At 44.6% G+C, this 15,461-nt stretch overlaps 1 protein-coding gene across 1 annotated transcript in view; it reads right to left on the reverse strand.

The window, feature by feature from the left end:
* Positions 1 to 15,461, reverse strand: part of POLR1A (RNA polymerase I subunit A) — a 57,139-nt gene that overhangs the window by 34,915 nt on the left and 6,763 nt on the right. The window contains exons 5-12 of the mRNA XM_006111628.4: positions 12,691 to 12,776; positions 12,463 to 12,572; positions 10,127 to 10,213; positions 8,661 to 8,763; positions 7,316 to 7,478; positions 4,709 to 4,882; positions 4,373 to 4,495; positions 21 to 248 (exon numbers count right to left, since the gene is read on the reverse strand). Of these exons, the coding sequence (XP_006111690.2) occupies positions 21 to 248; positions 4,373 to 4,495; positions 4,709 to 4,882; positions 7,316 to 7,478; positions 8,661 to 8,763; positions 10,127 to 10,213; positions 12,463 to 12,572; positions 12,691 to 12,776 (1,074 nt within the window). The remainder of the gene's footprint in view (positions 1 to 20; positions 249 to 4,372; positions 4,496 to 4,708; positions 4,883 to 7,315; positions 7,479 to 8,660; positions 8,764 to 10,126; positions 10,214 to 12,462; positions 12,573 to 12,690; positions 12,777 to 15,461) is intronic.

Raw genomic sequence — 15,461 nt, forward strand, 5'->3', positions numbered from 1 at the left:
TGGGTTTGTGCAGTACTCACAATTTTCATTCCTGGTTTTGGGGCACCAGTGGAAGGAGTAAGGAGCTGCTTCGCTATGGCTTCCCTCTGGGTCTGACTGGCTGCACTCAACACTGTACGTGATCCATCTTCATTAACAACCATAGAGGCACCAGGGTGGACATTTGGACCGTTTATGACAGCCTGCCTCAGTTCTTTGACATTCCATGGAGTAACTGGCTGAGGGTAGGTCAATTTGGTAGCAAATACCTAACCAGGAAGAAAAAACAGGCACAATGCTCAAGGAACAGTAGCCATTTGACATACAGATAAGTTGTTATTTGCAAAAGGTTCTGGGAACTTGAAAGATGAGGCATGCTCCAGCCATTTCTCCTATCTGCATCTTAACCCACATAATTTCCACCCACCCTTTAAGCCCCACAATGCCATTACTATCTCCACACAATCTAGGACGTACAACCTCTGATTTACCAAAGACACAAGGACAGATCTAACACGTGACCTTTTATGTAGGTTGTTTAAATCTCCTGATGTCAGGATTTTTTAAAAATATCAGTAGCCTTCTAAATAAGCCATTTATTTACAACCATTTTTCTGCTCTAGTAAATCAAATTAAGTGATTTCTTCCTCACCACATATCAATCACTGCACAACAAAGTAAGTGATTGTTGAATTTAGTCTTAAAAATGGTACAGAACTAGCAACTCAAAAGGACAACTCTAGAACCACATATGAATGTAAACTAAAAAGAAAACTGAAATCCAGAAGCTGCAACCCCAAGCAATATCTTTGGGGACCACTGCATTTAATTTATGAACGGCTTATGTAGAATTGGTCTTCCTTTCAATTCAGCAAATGGACAGAACCTTCTGTCCAAGGAAAGGCTCTGTCTCTTTTTCCAGAACTGGAGGGGCATGGACTTACCACACTCCCCACATGGAGTATGGGCAATTTCCGGTTTAAGTAACTGTGAAACATTATTATCGGCTTTTAAATACACATTTATTGTTATGCATCTATGTGCTTTCCTCTGCTAAGAATAAACGTACCCTGCTGAGTCATGGTTGGGTGGTAATTTGTACATCCTGGTAATACACTGTTCATAGCCCAGAGAGAAAAAGCAACCCACGGGCCTTTAGGCAGATTGGCTTGCAGGGGATATCCGTGTACAGCAGGGAAATGTGCAGCCTTAAAAACACTGCTCAGAAGGGAGTTGGACACACAGGTCCCTGCCCAGAATCAGAAGACAGCTGAAAATCTGGTCTTGACTAGGTGCTCAACGTGGGGTTCCCTGAGATGGCATGCAGGTGCAATTACCCCTGAAACTGAGATAACTGCCACACTAAACAATTTTACTTATAACAAACATATTTCTGTTCCTATTTTTGTGATCTCACTATGATAAACTAGATTGTTCCTTCTCTGTTGTTTTCCTCCTGCAAGGACAAGTAGAAAAATCCATTAACTGGATTGTATAAAGAACAGAAATCATGATTTTATTTCCCAAAAGCAAACAGCTGATGATAAAAGCAAAAAAACGAATCAGTCACAGATCTGCTGGTTTTAGCAGGCAGTGAAGCGGAAAAGATGACGTTATGAGAACAGCCCAAGAGTTAAACTCCAAAATTAAAAACAAGGGCAATGTAATTGCCAGAAAAAAAAGAATTAACAAATCACAGTAACGCCCTTCCCTGTGGGCCTTGCTGTACAGGCTCAGTCACAGAGCCACAATAATTAACAGAACTTTCAGGTCTTCAGAATTGTCAGCAAGAGCTTCCCTTGGGGTGCAGCTCACTCTTTGGGAGGAAATTTCAAGTCAGTAGGGAAGGAATTAAGCAGCCTGCACCAATGACTCAGCACACTACCCAGCACACTACCCTAGGTCCTGAAGCAGGGATCAGCAACCTGTTCAAACCAAAGAGCCAAATTACAGGCAGTCCCCGGGTTACGTACAAGATAGGGACTGTAGGTTTATTCTTAAGTTGAATCTGTATGTAAGTCGGAACTGGCGTCAGCCGCTGCTGAAACTGATCAGTTTCAACAGCAGCTGAATCTGGACGCCAGTTCCTACTTACATACAGATTCAACTTAAGAAACCCAGGTGTCCCCAAGTCAGCTGCTGCTGAAACTGATCAGCGGCTGATTCCAGGAAGCCTGGGGCAGAGCAACTCTGCCTCGGGCTTCCTGTAGTCAGCCGCTGGTCAGTTTCAGCAGCGGCTGACTTGGGGACACCTGGGGTAGAGCAGCTGGGGTGCTGCTGGGTTGCTCCAGTAGCGCGGCTCCTTGGCGCTACTGGAGCAACCCAGCAGCACCCCAGCTGCTCTGCCCCAGGCGTCCTGATTCAGCCGCTGCTGAAACTGACCAGCAGTGGTTGAATCAGGATGCCTGGGGCAGAGCAGCTGGGGTGCTGCCGGGTTGGTCCCGAGCGGCGCTGCGGGACCAACCCGGCAGCACCCCAGCTGCTCTACCCCAGGGGTAGGCAAGAAAAGCCTGGTCTGCTGGCGGGGGGAGGGGGGACACTAGCTGCACCCCCCCCAGCAGACCAGGGAGACGGGGGTGGCGGGACCGCCCAAGTCCTCCACGGCTTTGCTCCGTCTCCCTGGTCTGCTGACCTGGGAGACGTGGAGCAAAGCCGCAGAGCACGCGGACAGCGGGACAGTCCAGGCACGCCGCGGCTGTCCCACTGCGGGCGTGCTCCGAGGCTTTGTTCCCCATCTCCCTGGTCAGACCAGGGAGACGGGGAGCAAAGCCTTGGAGCACGCCCGCAGGGGGACAGCTCAAGCGCGCCCGGGCTGTCTTGCTGCGGGCATGCTCCAAGGCTTTGCTCCCCGTCTCCCTGCAGACCAGGGAGACGGGGAGCAGTTTCTCGCCCTGGAGGACGGGGGCAGCGCATCTGGGAGTCCCGCCGCTCCTGTCCTCCGGGGCGAGAAAAGCCCCATTCGTAACTGCGGATCCGACATAAGTTGGATCCGCGTAACTCGGGGACTGCCTGTACATTAAAATTCAGAAAGGGTCAAAGAGCCGTATAAGAATGCCCATCCGAATGACTGAAAATACAGAACTATGTATTATTGACAACTGACACAATGATTAATAGCGGCATCAATGAAACATTGAACACAGACTATTTAATGGGACTTCTGCTGCTGCTAGGAGTGCAGTTTGTGGATGCGAAGGTGCAAGAGTCAGGCCAGGGATTAATGATAGGCTCAGGGCAGAGGGAAGGACAGGGCACTGGGGGTGGGAAGTGGAGTATGGGGGGCCCTGGGGCCAGATTACCTTAGCTGGCTGGGGCTCGGCTGCTGCACCCAGGCAGCAGGGCCTGGACAAGGGGCCAGGATAGCCAAACCCTGATCGTGGTCTCCCTGTGCTGCAGCAGGAAGGGGGACGCCACCAGCCCTTCCTGTGGCCAGACCACAGGGCCTGCCCCAAGATTGGGGCTGAGGACAGGACACTGTGGCCAGATGGGGGATGGGGTTGCTGGGACATGCTGCCAGGGCCAGAGCCCAAGCCGGGCTTCCACAGCCGAGCTGTTGCAGCAGTCATGGGGCTAACAGGTTTGTCCTAGAAGCACAGCAGCTGGGTACCGACCACGGCAGTCAGATGGGTGCTGGAGCCAGACTTTTGCAGTCAGACGGAGGCACTGCCACCACCAGCCCCGCTCATTATCCTGGCTGGATGTGTGCAGGCATCCCCTTCAGCACACCCTCAGTTGGCCTTTTAAATCAGAAGAGTGCCCCAGCCAGCTCTAGCCAGAGTGCTACTAGTACTTACCAGGGCTCGCTGCCTTACTTTCACCTCTGGTTTAAGGTGAAATAGACAAAAAGAAGCCATCTTGACATGAGTAATTATGCATTTTTTAAATTTTGAATTAATTTTTCATTTTAATTTCAAAAGTTGCATGTATTTTGGGAATGACAAAAGAGCCATATTTAGCTCTGTACTGAGCCATAGGTTGCTGACCCCTAATCTAAAGTCTTGCACAGGCTGCTGTGATGTTACAAAATGCAATGTGCTAAGACAAAAGATAGGAAAATGGATACTTAAAAATGTTTAGTGGTTGTCAAGCTCCCATGATCCAAATTCAGACCCTTTTCCTTTCAGTCTCTTTCTGAGAAGCAATATTTAGTACGGAAACTGGCAAATTTTTTGTTCTTCAATTATCGTTTATTAACATAGCTGTAACAATCGGATGACAAGCAATGGGAGTATGCATTGCAAGACTATGGAGATATTGGGGATGTGGGGTAGGAGACAAAAATCACTCCGTGAATATACACATTTCAAATTGGAAATTATATTATACAATAAGCTACACTGCAATCCCACCTACAGGCCTATCCAAACACACACAATACTTAATCTTCTCTTACCATAGGAATACCAATCTCATTGGTAGCAATGTACATGTCGGGGCAAATGACTGACCGAGCAGCATAATCCACTCGTTTTCCCATCATATGCTTGCGGAACAGTCCTTCCTTCTTCTCCAGTATCTTTGAAAGTAGAAATTAAGAGAATGATAAAACATAAAATGCAGATGTTACTTTCATACAGTGTATTTGTATCTCACGAGTGCCACAAAAATGCCTACAAATTAAACATAGCTACATCATTTTTCCTACCTATTCCCTTCATGATTACCTCTATTGCTGTCTTTACCACAGCTAGTCTCGTGAAGTCCATTTAACACCTTCCCTGATACTCACCTGACGGATACCAGGGTATTTTTCTGTCATTAGTTTGTCCATGTCACTGTCAAATACAATATTGACACGACTCTGAAGACGAATCCAAATGTTATACAGTTTATCTGCAGTGCTCTGTCCTGAGATAGTAGCCAGGACGGAACGATCCAGTTGTTCCAATGGCTCATCGGTTTCCTGTGGAAACATACAATGGAAACCTGGATTTAAAAAACTCAATTCCTGTCTTAGCAGCATTATGTTTAACACATTAAACACTCAAAGAAATCACAGCTGAAATGTTGCTCACTATTGTCCATCTGACTAAAGCTAAAACCCCCAGAAAAATCACTAACAAGATAAATGTTACTATTAGATCAGCTCAACATACTGTACTGGCTGTTCTGTTTTCAAAGATCAAAAATTAAATGGTCAAGTCTTATTAGCAACTGGACAAGAGACATCCAAGGAAAACATATGTAACACTCAGCGATAGGGACTCAGTAGTCAGTAACTAAACAAGTGGCAGTCTCCCAGCTGAGTCAGCATTGAGTGAACAACACAACAAGATGATACAAGCCACCTGTCTGCTGGAAGGCACCTTTTTTTATAAAAATCATCTAAGATCCTAATTTCTCACAATCATTAAAAAACTTAAGCCATTTTTTTCATAAGCAGTATGATAGTCTGGGACATGGCCAATTTCCAGACACAGCAAATTATATTCTGCTTATCTCAAGCAGTTTCAAATAGCTCAAGATGAAGCTCCACCTAGTGGTGAAACTGCCATCAGTGATGTTATTGTAAAGAATGCAAATCAAAAGTAAAATTTCATTTAGCTGATGCATCTATGTTAAGGAGACCTCATGACATATAGCAAGCCTGGACTATGTACCTGAAGAGAGGCACTCAACCTGATTATGGTTTATTTCTACAGGCCAGCTTCACAATAAGCCCCAAAATACATTCCAAAAAACTTGGGACTTATAGCAAAACAACTTAAAGCAGAGAATTTTTTTCCTGCAGCTGATTTCCATTTGTGAAAATTGTTGGGTTTTTTTTTTGTGCATGACTTAACAGCAGGGAATGGGAGGACTTATAACACATCACTTCCTACAAGTGTCAGTGACTTTAGTGCAGAATGGATATAAACTGGGGCGATATATAGAACATATTTTTAAGATTCAACACATTTCAAACTAGAATTGGGGAGTTCCTCTCCCAGCTGAAAGGTGGACAGGTTTCTTACTTACCTGAGCATAAGAAACATAGAACATGTTCTGAGAAAGACACAGACCGTAACTTACCACATGATTGTATAGCCCCTAGCATTTCAGGGACTGAAACTAGTTAAGGCCTGTAACTGCCACCTCAATTTAAGTGTTAAAAAAGTAAATAATAATAATGAAAGTAAAATTCTAATGCCTTTCCACAGTCAGGAGTGCAACTACAAAGGAGAGTACTGAAATCTGGGGAAGAAAGGTCTGCAGAGCAAGTGTTGGGCATATTCTGGTTGCTGCTAAAGTGGCTCACAAATTAAATTTTGAAGTCATTAGTAGAAGGGTTCTCTAACATTCCCCTTGCAGCTGTCAATATGCTTCAACTGGGAAAAAGATATGAAACTATATGTTACAGGAGGATTGGTGAATAGATATGGAGCCTTCCATTTCTAGTTCACCCTAGGGATGTTAACTATCAGTTATTTTACTAGTTGACTAGTCGATAGGCACTTCCGTATTCCTCCTTTGAAATGTACAAAAGCCCCCGCTGGGGCCCTTGTACATTTCAAAGGAGTAATGTGGAACTCTGCATGCAGCCTGGGACCAGCGGGAAGTCCCACTGACTCTGGGCTGCACGCGGCATGCCAGCTTTGAAATGTACAAGAGTCCCCAGCAGGGGCTCTTGTGCATTTCAAAGTGGAAGCGCAACATGGAGTCCAGGGTCAATGGGGGACTCATCTGTGCAGTGCTGCCCCTCTGACGTACCCTCTCTTCCCCCCGCATTTTGCTGCCTCCGATAGAGGCAGAAAAGGGGGGGGAGGTGAAAATCAACTAGCGGACTAACTAACTATCTGATAAGCATTTTCTTATCGGATAGTCGACTGGTTCTTAACATCCCTAGTTCACCCATGTGAAAACAGCTTAGGTCAGCAGTGACTGAACATTATCATCAACTAACTGCTTTTGGTGGCCTGTGCTTAACCTCAGAAGCTGAACTGCCCATTTTACCCACAGTGGTAGTTCCACTTCTTGCAATTCAGTAATAATGTAGGTTCACAGCAGCATAGCAGAAACTTCTACTGTGACCATCTGCACTGTACCAACCCAGCAAACAGATGACTTCACTCTCCAGTGCTAGTCACCCTCATTCTCTCTTACACACTATCATTTAGTTCATTAATAAAAGCAGAGAAATCAGCAATAGACATCTATGGCTAAACTGCTCACCCTTGCAGCACATCTCCTTCCTAGGGTAATGGTGCACAAGCCTGTCCAGGGAGAAACCCCTTCCAGTCAATGATGGCCTACTGACCCATGCTATGATCTTTATGAGAATAGTTTTAATGAGAGTCTTCTTGAATTGTACATCATTTTTTCCACTTTGCATACTTGGATATGAAGCAGCTCTTACCTTCTGGATTTCATTCTCTATAAGCTTTACTGGCTGACTTTGTTCTTGAGCCATGAAAGCCAGAAGCTTCCTTATCAATTGGACATCTTTCATAACAGCCTGTAAGTTCACAGTCTGACCGTTTGTAAACATTTGGTCTCCAAGACGGTTCACAGGACGATACCTATGATAAGTCATACTCATTACATGGGGATAAAGCCAACAGAAACAATAACTCCCTCTTACAAGAAATTTCACTGGTACAAACAAGTACATATGATCACACAGTTACTATAGTAATTTGGAATATTACTTGTAAATAGCATGTTAGTCTTTCAATAGCTTGCTGAAAGACACCTTTGATTATTAATTATTGTGATTTTTCTTGAACTGAATTTCTCTTCTGAATTAACAGAGTAGTACAGCAAAACTCCGATGGTCCGGCATCTGATGGTCTGGCACTCCTGATGGCCCAGCACCATCAGGAACCCGGAAGTGCTCCGGGCAGCCGGACCATTGGAGCTGCACTGGCCCCAGCTTCCCCGATTCAGCTGCCGCTGATACTGATCAGCGGCTGACTCCAGGAAGCCCGAGGCAGAGCTGTTCTGCCCCGGGCTTCCTGGAATCAGCCCCTGATCAGTTTCAGCAGCAGCTGACTTGGGGACACCTGGGACAGAGCAGCTGGGGTGTTGCCAGGTTGGTCCAGTAGCGCCGCTCCTCAGCGCTGTGGGACCAACCAGGCAGCCCCCCAGCTGCTCTGTCCCAGGCGTCCTGATTCAGCCGCTGCTGAAACTGACCAGCGGCTGACTCCAGGAAGCCCGGGGCAGAGCAGCTCTGCCTCGGGCTTCCTGGAGTCAGCCGCTGATCAGTATCAGCGGCAGATGACCTGGGGACACCTGGGGTAGAGAAGCTGGGTGCTGTCGGGTTGGTCCAGTAGCGCCGAGGAGTGGCGCTGCGGGACCAACCCGGCAGCAGCCCAGCTGCTCTGCCCCAGGCATCCCCAAGAGCAGCCGCGATGCTGCCATGCCAGGTTGGTCTCGCCACGCCAAGGGTTGGCTCTACCAGACCAACCCCGCAGCACTCCAGCTGCTGTGCTGCAGGTGTCCCCGATTCAGCCGCTGCTGAAACTGACAGCAGCGGCTGAATCAGGGACGCCTGGGGTAGAGCTGGACTATCGGAAGGGGGGGGCTATGAGAGGTCTGGGGTGGCATCCTGATAATCTGGGGTGGCATCCCCGGCAAATCTGATAATCCGGCACTCCCTGGGTCCTAAAGGTGCCGGATTATTGGAAGTTTACTGTACTTTAAGAGTTTGCACATCTGACTAATAACCAAATTCTACAAAGGTTTACAAGAGGTTTTGTTACCTTGAAGGTGGAACTACAAGGAGATCTAGAAAGAACATATCGGGACTGAATCCTGACTTCTCATCAACCTCCAGACCAGAGAAGAGATGATTTAGAAAGAAACCTAAATAGTACAAATAGAGAAAAGATAAAACTGATAATGGGACTGCTGTAATCTAGGCATCCAAATCTACAACCACCTTTGATGATAAACTAATGGTATTTTATTGAAGTAAACATTGAGACCAAATGCTAAATACCAATGGTACCCACCATATGGATGATAAAACTATTTCCTTTCTAATTTATCTATCAGTCAGGTGTTATTTATTTTACTTTTGCCATTATAACCTTCAGGGTTTTATTTACACATATCCATGGGCTCCTATTACTTAGAAGTCTCTGTATTACCAAAAAGCCACTGAAAGGCTACTTATGAATTAGAAGTGTTAGCAATATTGCTAAGTGATATCTGACTTTCTACATCTCTCCCAAGAGTCATATGAGCAAATGTCTGTTATTTCACAGTATATTATGTTCCCCTCCCCAACATCACTCAGTTTCATTGTATATACAGGCAGTCCCCGGGTTACATACAAGATAGGGACTGTAGGTTTGTTCTTAAGTTGAATTTGTATGTAAGTCAGAACTGGTACATATTGTAGGGGAAACTCTAGCCAAACATTTCTCCAGAGCTCAGTTTTATTCTCCCACACCTCATTTCCCTCAGTCCTTTATTCTCAAGCTGAGGTGTCTGCTGAGAAAAGCCGCTCCGCGTCTCCCTGGTCTGCTGGGGGGGTGCTAGCTTCGCGTCTCCTTGGTCTGCTGGGGGGAAGCAGCTAGTGCGGGGTTGCCTCACCCCGTTTGTAAGTAGGGATCTGATGTAAGTCGGATCCATGTAACCCGGGGACTGCCTGTACTACACATACCAGAGCCATATTAGATAGCAAAATAGAAATGTAAAATCCAATTTAATTAGTTAACCAATTAAATATTATGTGGGTGGTGAAAAGGGGTATGTGCTGGGCTGGAGGCTGCTCTAACCTCCGACTGGTTAACCTTAACGTGTAAGCATCGCCTGGTAAGGGCAATGCCTACCAGTTAACCTTTCACATCACCTACACCAAACAAACACACCCCTCCAACTCTATATTAAGAAAACATTTGGTTGTGAAGAAATACCAGCATGGGGCGGGGGGTGGGGCGGAAGGGTTTGAGCTAAACCCTGGGTTCAATCCTTGAGGGGGCATAGGGGACTGGACCCAATGACCTTTCAAGGTCCCTTCTATGAGAAAGGTATATATCTCCATCTGTATAAACTTATTTCTGCATATGCATTGTGATACAGACTTTAATTTAACCTTCAAATTTGGATTATTACGCTGGGCACTGTACACTGTAGAGACAATATCTGCCCTGATAAGCTAAAGGAATAAAGATGTAGGATAGGGATACGGACACAACATAGAAGCACTGAGAAGAGTTACCTTCATTCTTCCACAGAGCCACAATGTGGTCTTTGGCAGTGATGGGTGTCAAGTACCCTCTTTTCCCCAACTGAGTCTCATCTACAACTGACAAGTTAAAAAAAACATATATATATAAAAAATATTCCCTTTGCACATAGTAATTATGAAAAAATAAAAATCTGTTTCCAGCTAAAGAAAACAATTAACTGAGCACCATTTGCTGTTATCAACAAGAGTGCTTTATTAATGCATCCTATGTTCTTGAGAAATTAAGTCAAGTAAACCAACTGCTTCTCCAGTAAGTAAGATTAAATGTGCAAAATATGAGTTACATTCCTACTCACAGTTAATTGTTTCAATTCTCTTAAAAGCTAAAAGTTTGACATATACAGATTAGGAGGTGTGTACAGGTCTGGGTTAATTCAAGAGGAAAAAATTGTTCCTGTGAACTATAGGGAAAACGTATCTGAGTTCACATGAAAGATTTCCTTTTTTCAAGTAGTAAGCCCCCAGATCGGATACAATAAAGCTACAGAATGCTTGCTGGTTGGGGGCAGCACCAGGGTCTGTTAGGATGAGCCATAGGTATGGATCTGATTACTCAAAAAGAGAAAATGAGCTCATATAATCTTGTTCATACTGAGGCCCACAGATCCGTTACAATGAGATCTTCACAGCAGTGTGCATCCTTGAAAGGAAGGGAAGATCATCCTTTAAAACACAGATACCCAGCACTAAGAAAGATAGATGCCTTCTATCGTCCCTCTACTAAGGTGGTGAAGTGAACTTCTGTTAAAATATCATTGGCTAATGACTAGGAGACTGATAGGTAGAATTTATAAGGCCATCTAGCCCACCTCATTAAAGGAGATATCGGATTTCTCTGTGATGGGATTGTCTGGGCTCTTAAAGACCACCTTTTGATGGCCAACTGTAGGAAGCATATTTTTTGATTTTGCACTGAGAATGAATGTTATGAAAAATGTGAGGACTACATGTCTGACCTTGAAGTACAATATGGCATCCCATTGGAGAAAACTCTTCTGATTCAAGATAGCAGCTCTCTCAATGGTTAGAAAGTACAGTATCATCTGGGGTTTTAACTAGTGTTAGAGCAAGAATGCGGTCTCGAAATTGTGCTCTATGACCTTGTGGTAAGGAAATCTGAGCAGTCGTGCAAAGGAAATGTTTAATGTTGGGAATTTCAAAAACGAAATTATGGTAACGTTCTCGAACATGCAGAGAACAACAGTGCAGAGCATTGATATTCATCCACCTACATGATAGCCCTTTGGAAGGAACTCAAGATAGTTTCACTTATTTTAACATGGTAGTTAGACTAGGGACTTTGTACCAGTTATTAGAATACACTCTTTGTTGATTTCCTTCTAGTGTCTAGAAAGAGTTAATCACTATTGCCATTTGAAATCTGTGAGGTCCTGGACACGTGATCAGTCTTGCAATAGCAGACCTCCTCTGTGAGCCAGAAATAGCTGGAGCTCCAATTCTAAGCTAAACAGAGCTGAGAACGATAGTTTCTTCAGCCAAACCAACACAAAAACTGTTTCACTACTATTCTTTTACCCATTTCTTTGGTCCTAAGGGACAGAGGAAAGACATACAGCACAGGCCATTGTCAACTCTAAAATACTTTATCAGGTCACACCCCTGGTCCTGACATGTGCTTTTTTATGGTTTGCAGATGCAAAAGGGTCAGACAGCAGCCCACTAGATTCATGAACAATGAATGAAGACTCATCCAGATGCAGACTCCATTCTGCTTCATCCAGCTTCTCTCTTGTACACCATTCTGCATGGATGTTCATTTCTGCTGATATACAGTGCATACAGAGTTAGGAAAGTGCTCTTCCCATGATAGAAGTTTATTTTCTCTGTGGAGATATCATTTTGTTCCTAGTTCATTTAGGGAAATACAAGGAACACGTTGTCTGTTATGATCAGAGAAGACTATTGCTTATGGAAGGAAAAGAGCTCCAAGACATTGATGAACCACTGAGTTGCAAATGCTTGATGTTTGTGCATGCTCAGCCTAGCTCTCTCCTTGAAATCTTGCAGGAGCGCCAGCTGCTACAGCAACTCCAACAGTGAAACCAAATTATTCGGTCTTAAGTCACAGATTTGAAATAACAAGCTGCAATTTTCCTCTAAAAAGAAATTTCTCTGCAGCAAGGAAGTCAGGTTAAGCACAGAAAACTGAAGGAAATTTTAGGTCTGGCTGTGCTCTTGTGTTGCAAGCATGATGAATTGCCCTTTGTAGGGGATCTGTGGACCTTAAGAAAGAAGAAAACACAAGTATCATACTATTATTTGCAGAGAATAAAAACAGATTTTACTTGCAGGCTCCTCCATGACTGCCTCTTTGCCAGACTTCTGCTGTACCACAGTGGGATAGGTTACTGTCAACTTGCTATTGTGCTCTTTCCGTACTAGTGATCTTCTAGATCTTGAAGACAAATAGGAAAAACAAGTGAGTGTAATAGTCTCCAATGATCTAATGGCTATTACATTACAAGAACTAAATCCACATGTTACTTGCTTTCTCTGCAAACAGTCAAACTTACTTGCAATTTGGGCATCTCTTTGAAGACATATGCGTTCTCCAAAACTGTGCAATCAATTTACTCCTACACTCACACACATTTTTTACCTAGAAGGGAGAAAAATAACACAAAACCCAAAGCCTTAAAAATGATAAAGTGACAATAAAAGTTACAATTTAAACAGTAAACACACAAAAAGATTTTATTTCTAATGCTGAATAACAGCAGTTACTAATTTAAAATTGTCTCTATTGATGAAATTCATGCCTTAATCACCTTAATTCCCCCTTAAACTGAGATTTTGCCAGTATGAAACTGGAGAAATTGTGGTTGGGAATCTTTGGGTAAAGATTAGAGGCAAAAAGCAACAAGAGTGATGTAGTAGTGGGCATCTGCTATAGACACCAGACCAGGAGGATGAGGCAGACCAGGCTTAATAGAGACAATTAACAGAAGCTTTCAGATCACAGACCCTGGTTTTCGTAGAGGACTTCAATCACCTTGACATCATCCCTATCCAGTAGGGATGTTAAATAGCATGTAATTGAATAATCATGTAACCACATGAAATCTTAGTGATGAACCAACTATTTGATAGGCCCCCGGGGTGGGGCCAACAACCAGTACTCACAGCCCCACTCTCAGGGAGCCCCCTGCTACTCTGCACTGCTGCCTGTGTATCAGAGGCAGCAACACAGGGTGCCAGCTCCTGTTTGCAGGGGGTTTTGAGCTCCCTATGGACAGGGGCTGTTCTGCAGCAGCAGCCCCTGCTACAGAGCAGTCTCTGTCCATGGAGAGCTCGACCCCTCCCCCCCCTTGGAACAGCGCTGCTGCTGCAGAACAACCTCTGTCCACGGAAAGCTTGGAAGCAGCAAGGGAGTAGAGCTGGCTTATCACCCCCACCCTCCGTGCTGATGTCTCTTGATCAGAAAAGCAGCCCAGAGGTGCAGGGGTGGGAGGGTTAGGCTGGAGCCAATATGCATGGGGAGCTGGCTTTCAAGTTACCTCCTGGACACTTGATACAGAGGCAGCAAGGGAGGGGGGAAAGGAGAGAATGTGTGTACTTGACAAGATTAACTGATAAGCCCATGCTTATGGTGTAATCATCTACACAATGACATCCCTACTATCCAAGGGGGGAGAAGGGGGACGACAGAATGGAGTAAGCAGGGGTGGGGCCTCAGAGAGAGGCGGGGCAAGAAACACAAAGGAGGTGGGGCAAGGATATTTGGGTTTGAAGCACATCTTGGATTGCACTTAAATTCAAAAAGTGATCTCATGCTTAAAAAGTTTGGAGACCACTATGGTAGAGAAAGTAAAAGTAGGTGGCAACCTGGGCAGCAGTGACCATGAGATGGTCTAATTCAGGATCCTGACAAAAGGAAGAAAGGAGAGAAGCAGAATGTGGACCTTGGACTTCAGAAAAGCAGACTGATTCCCTCAGTGAACTGATGCGCAGCATCCCCGGGGAGACTAATATGAGGGGGAAAGGAGTCCAAGAGAGCTGCCTGAATTTTAAAGAAGACTTATTGATGGTGAAGAAAGAACAGCAAATATGGCAGGCAAATACGTTGACTTATCAGAGAAGTCTTTGGTGAGCTTAAACACAAAAAGGAAGTTTACAAGAAGTGGAAATTTGGACAGATGTCTAGACAGAAGTATTGTTCGAGTATGCAGGGGTGGAAGCAGGAGGAACAAAGCATAATTGGAGTTGCAGATAGGAAGGGATGTGCAGCATAATGAGAAAGGTTTCTAGTTATTTTAACAACAAGGTGGTGATCAAGGAAGGTGTGGGACCTGTACTAAACAGGGCAGGCAACCCAGTAATAGGGATGTAAAATCCTAAGCAACTAGTTAACCAGTTAAATCTGAAGTTTATGTTTAATTAAGGGGGGGCACCCCAGATACCCAGAGCAACCCATGAAGGGTTTACGGATTAACCTTTCACATCCCTACTTAGTAACAGATGATGTGGAAAAAGCTCAAGTACTCAAATGGTTTTTTTGTCTCAGTCTTCACAGATAAGGTCAGCTCCCAGACGGCTGCACTGGGAAGGACAGTATGAGGAGGAAGTGAGTAGCTTCAACAGAGAAAGACTAGGTTAAGGATCAATTAGAAAAGCTGGATGTACACAAGTCCATAGGGCTGTACCTAATGCATCCGAGGGTGCTAAAAAAGTTGGCTGCTGGGATTGCGAAGACATTGGCCACTGTCTTTGAAAAATTGTGGTGATTCGGAGAGGACCCAGACAATTGGAAAGAGGCAAATGTAGTGCCGTGCCCATCTTTAAAAAAGGGATACCTGAGAATCCAGGGAACCACAGATTGGTCAGCCTCATCTCACTCCCTGGAAAAATCCTGGGAGCAAGTCCTATAGGAATCCATTTTGAAACACTTGGAGAGGAAGGTGGTAAGGAACAGTCAACATGGAATCACCAAGCGCAAGTCATGCCTGACAAATCTGATTGCCTTTTATGAGGACATAACTTGCTCAGTGATATGGAGAAAACAATGAACCTGATATACCGTGATTTTGACAAAGCTTTTGATACAATCTCCCACAGTATTCTTGCTGCCAAGTTAAAGAGATATGGCTTTGATGAATGGACTGTAAGATGGATAGAAAGCTGGCTAAATCGTCAGGCTCAACAAGTAGCAATCAACAAATTCATGTCTAGCTGGCATCAAGCAGAGTGCTCCAAGCAGCGCTCTCTCTAATATTATTTCTTTCCATGGGCAGATGGAATTTTGGTATATGCACTAATATTGAGATACTATGTGGATAACAGAGAT

Source organism: Pelodiscus sinensis, chromosome 5 (assembly GCF_049634645.1).
Source record: "Pelodiscus sinensis isolate JC-2024 chromosome 5, ASM4963464v1, whole genome shotgun sequence".
Classification (NCBI taxonomy): Eukaryota; Metazoa; Chordata; order Testudines; family Trionychidae; genus Pelodiscus; species Pelodiscus sinensis.